Genomic DNA, 10541 nt, shown 5'->3' with positions numbered 1-10541 from the left:
GCGGGAGCCAAGATACACAGCTGGGTCCCCGCCTCCACTGCCAACATAAGCAATAAAACAATATTTCAGTTCGTGGGAGGCCCGCGGAGAAAGCAGGAGGAACACTCTCTCAGTCTCTCTTGAGGTCAGCCGACTGGTAGGGGGCGCTGTTGGAGCTGGGGCTGGCTGCCAGCTGCTCCTGGGCCACTGGCAATGTGGCCGGTGTGATGCTGTCGTTGTTGCCCAGGGAACCGTAAGAGAAGGAGCCATTGTACTCGGGCTGGACCGCCCGCCCTTTGTCATGAATCGTCGGGATACCTGGACCAAAAAAAAATACAAAAAAACTTTATTTTAGTTTTTCGTAAAAAGAATGACAGTAACAGGTGCCATGCTTCAATGGCTGAATGACTGATCTGCTCTCGTTCCCCAGTCATATAAACAGCATGCATCTTCCATGACTCTTCAGCAAGATCGCAAAGATCCATGTATGACTTTTTGAAGAATGTGTTTTTCTGCAATGGTCAAACTGTGTAATTCTTTGAAGATGGACCTGCAGGTATATATACTTCATTGGGCGTAATGCTTTCAAAATATTTTTGTCTGCATGGACACCAACTTGAAGATGCTTTTGGCAACAATGGTTTTCTCAGAAATGGTTTTTGTTAGTGTTCTGTCAGAAATCTGTTAACGATACATCACATTACAGACATTTAGCAGACGCCCTTATCCTGTCCTACACGGGAATCAAACTTGCAACCATTAGGTTACAAGACCAGCTCCTTACCCATTACACTACTCTACAGCTCCTTAACAGTACACCCAGACTGCCAGACTGACAATAAATTACAAATAGAGTCCAAGGACTCTCTGTGATTGGTCCATCACTTCGCCGGAATAAAAAAAATGCTTCAGTGATGCCGTCAACTTCTCTCTCCACACAACAAGACAGGCGGACGGAAGACCGGGAGCTGACTGAAGAGTAGCCGATGGCTAGGTGGGGGGGGGGGTCGAAGGTCACACAGACCTTGCATCACGTCCATGGTCACGTACGGCTCGAAGACCTTGCCCTTCTTTCGGTTCTTCGTGATCAAGAAGACCCCCAGGAAGCACACCGCGCACCTGCGGAATCAGCGACACGAAGAGCGTCAGCACGCGAGAGCGAAAAGAATGTTCCGTCACGTTCCGTCACGTTCCGTCACGTTCCGTCACGTTCCGTCACGCACACACGCCAATGTCCCCACATCGATCAAGGGGTTCAGCAGAGCAGGGCTTCAACCATCAGGGACCAGGCTGGGAAACTGACACCAGCCAAATGCTGGTAAATTTAATTTTATCTGTGGCTGGTACGTTTTGTCTACTCCACCAGCAGTCGCTTTGGCAGGTAACTACCCCACCCACTTGGAGGTCCCGGTCTATCCTAAACATCTAGCTTTTCCGGTAAAGCTGTGAAATAGGCTGGTGAATTTCGGGGTGGACCAGCCACTGTGGCCACTGTGGATGAAGAAGTTAGTTTCCTGCCCCGTTAGGAGCATACATTTTACATTTTTTTTTGTCATTTAGCAGACACTCAGAGCGCCTTACACAGCATGCCAGGAGTCCCTTTCCTGTCTAAAGATATTCGGCTTCACAATGTACGAAGATGCACCTTGCAGTACGTGAACCCTAAACGTACAAGAATGAAAACACAACACACTCACCCCAACAGAAACATGCAGATGTGGAGGACATCTTCATGATTGAACTCCAGATAGAATATGGCTCCTTATAAAACAGAGAAAACCATGACACCTTACCACATGCAAGCCAGGTCACTACAGACAATGGACATTTAATAACTGACAGCTTAAATTAAACGTGAAGCTAAAACACTCACCTGCTATAATGGCAAATGTGGTGGATAAAATGTAATTGACGCTGGCTATCAAGGAGGAGTCATACCGGTGTGAAGCTTGGGACAGAAACCTGTGACATCACAATTGGGAAGAATGTTATACAGCACATCAGGTCTGAGATAACAACAGAACATGTGACATCACAATAGGCACAATATGATAAAAGAAACACATCAGGCCTGAGAATACCACAGTCCTTGTGTGACATCACAAAAGGGAAATTTAAAAAACCCAAAAGAATAGGAACCTGACATCACAACAGGGAACAATATGCCATTTACTCTGAACACTAATGGTCACCAAACTGAAAAAACTTTGCCACAAAAACGAAAATATAAAAGACTTCAGGGTGAGCCCACACCACAAAGAAAACCAGAACTACCTTAAAACCAAATTAAGCAATCTGCTGCAAATGGAAAAGTACAGGGCTAAACCCAACTCCTTACACAAACATACAAAGGTGACAACCCGACACAAAACAAAATAGCAGCTCACCCCTATGCAAACACCAAACGCTATACATGGGAACTTAAACACACACAACATACAGTACATCAGTGGCAAAGATGGCCAAAAGATGGCCCTGAGCCAGCGCGGGGGCGGGTCTTATACAGGCTGCTGGGCTGTGATTGGCCGCAGAAGCTTGAAATGCGTGAGCCAATCAAGAAACTGGAAAACCAGTGGCACACAGTGGGTTGATACCGGTCACATCACAGAGGACAGGAATAGGATGGAGGTGGAGAGACCCACAGGCCATGTAACAGGCCATGGCAGTGTCTACGGTCAATCACTACAGAGGCTGGAAAACTGAGAGTTGACATGGAGTAATGGGATAGATGGCAAAATAAAACCCCCAAAAAAATTAAAAATAAAACTCACAGTATATTAGTACATTTAACCCGGACATCTATACAGGCCAAATTAAAACACTGCATCTGTTATATGCACTGCGTTAGCTACAATGTATGTGCAGATATGTTTAAAAAACCATGTCAGGCTGTTTTTTTTTTTTACAATTTAATTTCATTTTTTTTAAAGGGGCAGGGATCATGCTAAGTGCATTTGCTCATTGGCTGGGTCGAATGAGTCTGGATACCCCCTGGTCTGCCACTCCTGCCCGTCACGGCGCCCCCCCTACAGGCCGGCAGAGGCACTCACGTCGCCTGGAAGACCACGGTGGCCACCATGGAGACGAACATGACGTAGAAGATGGGATAGGTGAGCTGCGGGTTTCCCAGGATGCTGAGGAGAATCATCCCGGAGATCGCCTTCACCGTGACGACCGTCACCGAGCCTGGCGGTGGAGGGGGTGGGGCACAGACAGGGGGCAGGGACAAATAGGGGGCGGGGCACAGAGAGGGGGCAGGGCCAGAGAGGAGGCATCAAAACACCAGGCACAGGAATGAAACTTTGCTAAAGGCAGGACCGTAACTACCATTGAGGACACCAAGGTCATGTCCTCAGTGTTTTTTTTTTCCATCTCCATTTCCAAAGCCTATATTGAACGCCATTCTTTAGTTGGAACATCAGTTGCAATGCATTCAGGAGGAGGACACAAGGTCATTAATATTTTCTCTAATTTAAGCCTAATCTAGAGGCATATGTACAGTATTACACGCCTAAAATGCATCCTCAATCAAATGACTAAATTAAAGAGAGAAGAAAGCATACCCCAGCCTAACCCCCCACCCCAGCGGTCCCATGACCTCAGTATTTGTTAGGTCCCAGTTACACCCCCACCCCCCCCCCCCCCCCTTGGTTAAAGGGATGGCTCCATTAAGGATTTGCTTGTCTTTTCTCTTTCAGAAGCAACACACAATTATTCAGTCCATTCTGTCAATTAAAATCCAGACAATAAATCTGCCTGAAAACAGCAATTTAATGCTGAGACTCACTAGCTTTGCCTAGCAACTGCTGCGGAAAAATGTTTGAAAAAGACACTGCAATTAAACTCACCCAGAAGTGCCACCAACATCAGAACTACGATGAGGTAATTTGCGTTTCGTTGTCTGTAAAAGTACAGCAGCAAGCAGAAAGCAATAATTCCCAGCACCTACAACGCAAGACACATTTTTAATCAAAATCAGATCAAATCAAAATGTATTTATATAGCGCATTTCACAAACAATTGTCACAAATACGCCTCACAGACAACCCTGGCCTAAACCCCGACGGGGGCAAGCCCAAAGCAACAGCAGCAAGGAAAAACTCCCTGTGGCAGATGGGAAGAAACCTTGGAAGGAACCAGGGGGAACCCATCCTCCTCTGGTTGGCTCAGGGTGTAGGTCTGTGACCAACACCGTCAGTTTTGCAAGTTTTTAAAAATGAGATCAATTTACGTTATGTAAGTCTGTACATAAGTTTTTTTTTTTTTGTATTACATTATCGTCCTAATGTTGTAGCTTGTACTGCCCCATAGTTTGACTTAGCATAGGTTTGGTCAAAATAATGTTCACTGTGTGAACTGGCTGTGTTCTTGGCTATGAATAAAATACAAATACAAAATGAGTATTGTACCTTATCGAACCTGTGTCTTCTAGTTGTTACAATGACCGTGATATGCACTTTCGTACGTCGCTTTGGTTAAAGGTGTCTGCTAAATAAATGTAATGTAACGTAACATAAGTAAGGCTGGGATCTTACCAGATACAGCAGGAAGGGCCAGCCTATGACGTGCCTGATGATGTTCTCCGCGTCCAGCTTCTCGTGGGAGTTGGGCCCAAACGAGACGAAGAGGTACGTCCCAGCAACGGTCAGAGCGCAGCCGATGAAGGACAGGAAGTACCGCTCTGTGAGGGAGGCAGACAGGTGCAGGGCGGTTAACAGACAGGTGTGAGGGAGTCAGACAGGTGCAGGGCGGTTAACAGACAGGTGTGAGGGAGTCAGACAGGTGCAGGGCGGTTAACAGACAGGTGTGAGGGAGTCAGACAGGTGCAGGGCGGTCAACAGACAGGTGTGAGGGAGTCAGACAGGTGCAGGGCGGTTAACAGACAGGTGTGAGGGAGTCAGACAGGTGCAGGGCGGTTAACAGACAGGTGTGAGGGAGGCAGACAGGTGCAGGGCGGTTAACAGACAGGTGTGAGGGAGGCAGACAGGTGCAGGGCGGTTAACAGACAGGTGTGAGGGAGTCAGACAGGTGCAGGGCGGTTAACAGACAGGTGTGAGGGAGTCAGACAGGTGCAGGGCAATTAACAGACAGGTGTGAGGGAGTCAGACAGGTGCAGGGCGGTCAACAGACAGGTGTGAGGGAGTCAGACAGGTGCAGGGCGGTTAACAGACAGGTGTGAGGGAGTCAGACAGGTGCAGGGCGGTCAACAGAACGTACTGCTCTGTGAGATTTCAGGGAAAAGAGACTGTTTACTGAGCTGAGTGACAGGGAGTCAGCAGGGTGTGATAAAGAAACGGTGCTCAGTTGCAAAACATCCTACTGGATTAGCATTATGTCACCCTTAGGCTCTCCCTGATACAATGTCATCATGTTCGGCGTTGCTGGAAAGCCGGTGGCATGGGGAACTATTTGGTGTATTTTGTGGTGCTGACTAAAGATCTTGATACCTGCGGGTCAGCGCCCAGCTAGATACAAAGCTTAACCCGGAGTGACATGCTTAGAGATCACTAATGCACTGTTCTGTTATGACTGTGTGTTTATTTGATGACTTTTCCTTTCATTTGTTTGCATATACTGTAAGGGGGAAAGGGGCAATGGTTCGGGGAGACTCGAGCCACGCTACTGGCAGAAAGCAGTCTCCTGCTTCTAAGCGTAACCGTTAGCACAGAGGAAAGGTTAAAACACTATTTTGGAGTCAGATAACCGAGATAACGTTAAACTAATCCCGTTCCAGTAGCATCGGGTAAGACTACACGCATTCCTTCGCCACTTAGATCACTGTTTGATATGACCTGCTTCCTTTCTTACAGGAAGCAGGTCATATCAGTCCATATAAGTCAGGGGGTTGCAGAGCAGGGTCAGAGAAAGAGCAGACTTGTGCAGACTTGCAGGTGTCAGATCGACCAGCAGGGGGTGCTACAGCACATCACACCCATCAATCCTGAGCTCAGCAACCGTCACACGACATCAGCATTTACAGGAATGTGACTCTGCTCAAAGGGCAGAGAAACAACAGGAAAGCCGTTTACGGGTTGGTGTGGACTTACTTAGAAACTCCTTTGGTTTCCATTTCTCTCGCAGGAAGATAAATCCTAAAATGGAACTCGCTGTGAAGAGAGAGAGAGAGAAAAACAACAGTTTGGTTTTGATTTATTTATTTATTTTTTATTTTTTTTTTTAAAGGGGGGGGGGGGGGGGGGGAGTTTGCTTTTCTATTCTTAATCACTTTCTCACTACAGGGGCCAGATTCTGACTCGGGTTGCGCATTAGTGCGAACCGAAGAGCTTTTGTAATCGGTAGCGTTCCAGCAGGTGCTCCAGGCTGACAGCCGGGTCCCAGAAGGGGTCTGCTGAGAACAAGCGCGCTTCCTCATTCCCTCACTGTTCCCACTGTCACTCCGCTGAAGGGTAGGTTTATTTATGGAATGTTTGCTTCAAAGTTCCAAGTCAGTGTTCTGGAACTCTTGTTGCTTTCAGTTACCAGCAGTGATTGCGACATCGGAATGTTCAGTTAAGAACACTCTAATCACGTACTTGTGATCTCACACCTTGAAGGAGAGATCCTGCAGTCACAGGCTTAATTCTGCACTGATCAACCCAAATAAAACTTTATTACTATGACCAGATATGGACAATAATGCCTATAAATGTCATAATAAACACCGTAATAAACACGACGGAAGCAGAAACGACTCTCTAGCACGCACCACGACAGCACACGCACCTGCTCTCGCTACGAGAGCTGACAGGTGAGATAATGCTCATCTGCATTCCACACAGCCGGACCGTTTCTAAACATAACTGCGTGGAATCCAGTCAGAATCTGTCCCCGTGTCATCAGTCCTCTCAAAAACATATTCATTTTTTTCTGATTTACAGCTCAGATCATACAGACACCTTTGTGTTTTTCCTTTTTCGTTCTTGGCCAGTAAACCTGGATTTCGCCTTTGAAATTGGCTACTGTCGGCATTACACAAGGTCAACCAAGAAATCACAATGCCCTACACTGTCCTGCTTCTGAAGGCAAAATGACAGCTAAAGTAAAACTGCGGCAAAATCTAATAAACCGGCTCACTGCACACAGTTACAATCAACAGCACGCCCAGGACAAGGGGCCATTCTTTGGAGCGATATTAAAAAAATAGAAAATGGCCGACTCCTGTGGCATCCGGGGGGGCTCGTACCTATGACAGACACAGCGCTGAGGGGAGCGATGAGAGAGAGGGGGGCGAAGGCGTAGGACACAAAGATTCCGAACTCCCCCAGGATGGTCAGGAACAGACCCAACCACCAGGTCTTGGTCCGGTAGTAAGCCCGTGGGTCTTTGTTCCCAGCCAAATTGACATGGCTGTATTTCTGCAGCAGTGGAGAAAAGGGTAAGGGCGGGGGGGGAGAAGGAGGGGGGGGGTGTGGAGTTAAGTCATTTCCTGCAGAGCTCGATAAGCAGCGCAGATAACGGAGAGCAGTTCCGTCTGAACCGTGAAATTTTTGTGATTTTTTTTGACTCTGGAAGTTTGGCACCAACCTGAATGCTGAGCGAGATGCTGACAAGGAGGTTTCCGAATATGGCCAACAAAGTCCCGATGAGGTTCTCCTGTAGAGTGTACACACACACACACACACACATAGGCACACACACACGCACACACAAACAGCCACATGCACACACACACACGCGTATACACACATGCACGCACGCACGCATGCACACACGCACGCACACACGCACGCACGCACCCAAAAAACGGCCACATGCACACACACAAAACACAAGCTTTAGCAAGCCATGAAAAAATTCATAACACCGCTAAACTAGCCTGACCATACGTCCTCTTTTTCTATGTATTCCTTTTGTGACTGAAAATAGCAGTCCAGGCAGCTTTTTTAAATCCCAAAAATGTCTGGTTAGGTTTTTCCTGTTCCACAGATCGTATATAAACAAACAAATTGCTCAGAATTGGGTTCATAATGCGCCCACTAACCCGCGTCCCCTTTTTTTAAAAACAATTTAAGATATGGTCACCCTAAAAAAACAAAAAAACATCACACACACTCCTGTCTGTAAAGAAGCTGGAGAGGCCCTAATACGCACGTGCTTTTGGGAAAAAGGACACAGAGTTTACTGAAGGGGTGCAGCTCAAGAAAGCAGTATTTGCTTGTGCCGTATTCTGAAACGCAGCAGCCGCAACAGGTCTGCACACCCTCACTCGTCTGAACACACGTGCGCAAGACATTTCCGCAAATGAGCCGCATCACATAGGCGTGCAATTAAACGGCCAACTGATTCAGGATGTCCCGAATACCAGTCCAGGCAAAAAACTGCACAGAGATGGAATTGGTGACGATGTAGACATCGTGCAGTGACAGATCAAATTCCTTTCAAAGAGATGCCTTTCATGTTGGGCTAAATAGCAATCACGGATATTAGAGGGGTTATGGTTAGGGAAAAACAAAAATTATAATTTCATACTGTATACAGATTATAATATTGAACACACTCAATCAGGTCATGGTGGTAAGTCTGAGGTTCAAAATCTGTCCAAACACTTGACGTGTACTGGACACAGTTCAGACAATAATCACTTAAATTACATTTATTTGGCAGATGCTTTTATCCAAAGCACAGTACAATAGGAGCATACCGAAGTTGTAGTTCATTTTAACTACAAAACACAGGTCCGATTAAGTACAGTACTAATTTTGTGAGCTATTCATAGCCATGAACACATTAAGCCCAGTTCACACAGTAAGCATTACCCTCTGACCTAACCAATGCTAAGTCAAACTAGGAGGCATGACAAGCTACAACATCAAGATAATAATACAAAGTACAGTGTACGTGCTCGAAGCACTTCTGAGAATAATTCTATTCTTGCCAAGGCCCAAGAGAACGTGCATGGTTCCTATTTGTTGTAACACGTACTAGCTAGCTAGCTAACCTCACACTTTTCAAAAGCCATTACGGACCAATTGCTATTTCCAGTTAGCCACTGAAACTCCCCGTATGCAGTAAGCGTTAGCTCGATGGCCGGAATAAACACGGCATTAAAGACGAGGGTATATCAACAATTAGCAGCTAGCTAGTTTATGCATTTCAACCTTGTTAAAAAAGGAGACAATATTGTTCTTATATTCTTATTATAAAACAGATCAGCTACAGCTAGCTAGCAATCTCACACCTACCCAGTGCTCTAGCTGGACTGCTACGTAAATCAATGAGATCGGAGATTAAATCGTTGAGCTATTGCTAGCGATTGACAGGTGACATTTTTTGCTACAGTTGAGCCTAGGTGCTAGCTTTATATGCAATGCGAATTCATAGAAAGTTAAATTTGCTAGACTAATTAGTCTAGTGATGTTTGTTGCTAACATTAGCTAAGAAGCCTAACTCAACAGCTGCATAACCAGTTAGCCTAGCATTAATTAGCTTATCACACTCACGTTAATTTACCATGTAGCTATATTTCTGATCATCCACATTGCTTGCTAACGTTATCAAAAGTTATCAATAGTGCTAATCGTCTAAACTAGTCAGCACCTGCTATGTCCAGGCATCGCACCTTTGTCGTTAGCATGCAACACGCTAGCTAATTAGCAAAATTAGCTGTCCACACTTTTGGCTAGTTAGTTGGCAAGTTACTGGTTAGTTAGACTAGCCAACGTACAACGTTAACCATCTATAAAGGGCTACCTAAGCAGTGAGTTTATGCTTGAATGGCAGAATATTTACGTGACATCTTACCGTATACGAAGAGGACTCGTAGGAAGAGACTTGAAAACGGCTGTCAACTTTGGAATACTCTACGCCTGCCATTTGTGCAAAATCTACATACAGCCGTTAGCTCTCGATAACGAACACGTTTTTAGCTGAACTAAACACAGACACATTAATCATCCCCAAAAGTTAATATTAATCAACAATACATTTGGGAGTTTTCTCTGTTAAGCCCTATTGCTACAGTATCGCCGCCATCTTTAACAATAACAAAAAAAAAAAAAAAACCTGTCTCGCCGGTTTCTACCTGCGGTAAAGTTGCGCCCAGTGTATCGGAAGGGCAACACTGTCAACAGAGCAAATATGGGATAAATGCGCACAGAAATAGAAATATCGACGATGTCCTATCGGACTAACTCCTGGCTGCGCTGTAGCCATCAAAAGTAGGTCATATTAGGTCACACTTTGTACCGTTATTTAATATTATTATTATTATTATTATTATTATTACATTTTAAAATCAGAGTTACTTGTAGCAAGAGCCTACATGAAAATTTAATATAGAACTGCACAATTTCAACTTTATTTTATTTATTTTCTGCTTTTTTATAGACTTTTCCAGCAAAGAAGAAAAGAAAAAGTACAAAAATATAAAACCGCATAGGACAATAGAAGCACTATAACATAATGAAGATTGAAGGGAGAGAGTACGGGAATAAAATCAAGTAAAAACATTAAAATAGTTTACAATAGTTTACTGAGAGAGGCTTAGCAGATCTAATACAGTATTTGGGGGCTGTTCCAGAGTCTACCCTTACTGCGAAGGTGCAATCACCCCTTAAATTTGA

At 45.3% G+C, this 10541-nt stretch overlaps 1 protein-coding gene across 2 annotated transcripts in view; it reads right to left on the bottom strand.

The window, feature by feature from the left end:
* nipal3 (NIPA like domain containing 3) overlaps positions 1-10021 on the bottom strand; it is an 11840-nt gene extending 1819 nt beyond the window's left edge. The window contains exons 1-11 of one of the 2 annotated variants that reach the window (XM_064302132.1): positions 9721-10021; positions 7504-7572; positions 7163-7334; positions 6027-6086; positions 4515-4660; positions 3828-3924; positions 3030-3165; positions 1853-1941; positions 1677-1740; positions 1004-1098; positions 1-297 (exon numbers count right to left, since the gene is read on the bottom strand). The exon at positions 1-297 is cut by the window's left edge and continues 1819 nt beyond it. In XM_064302132.1, the coding sequence (XP_064158202.1) occupies positions 110-297; positions 1004-1098; positions 1677-1740; positions 1853-1941; positions 3030-3165; positions 3828-3924; positions 4515-4660; positions 6027-6086; positions 7163-7334; positions 7504-7572; positions 9721-9792 (1188 nt within the window). In that variant the 5' untranslated portion in view covers positions 9793-10021 and the 3' untranslated portion in view covers positions 1-109. Of the gene's footprint in view, positions 298-1003; positions 1099-1676; positions 1741-1852; positions 1942-3029; positions 3166-3827; positions 3925-4514; positions 4661-6026; positions 6087-7162; positions 7335-7503; positions 7573-9429; positions 9659-9720 lie in introns of those variants that run through there. The other variant, XM_064302140.1, reaches the window with a different exon arrangement.
* Positions 10022-10541: the final 520 nt, after the last annotated feature.

The sequence above is a fragment of the Anguilla rostrata genome, chromosome 1 (genome assembly GCF_018555375.3).
Source record: "Anguilla rostrata isolate EN2019 chromosome 1, ASM1855537v3, whole genome shotgun sequence".
Classification (NCBI taxonomy): domain Eukaryota; kingdom Metazoa; phylum Chordata; class Actinopteri; order Anguilliformes; family Anguillidae; genus Anguilla; species Anguilla rostrata.
This window is presented reverse-complemented; position numbering and strand designations above follow the sequence as displayed.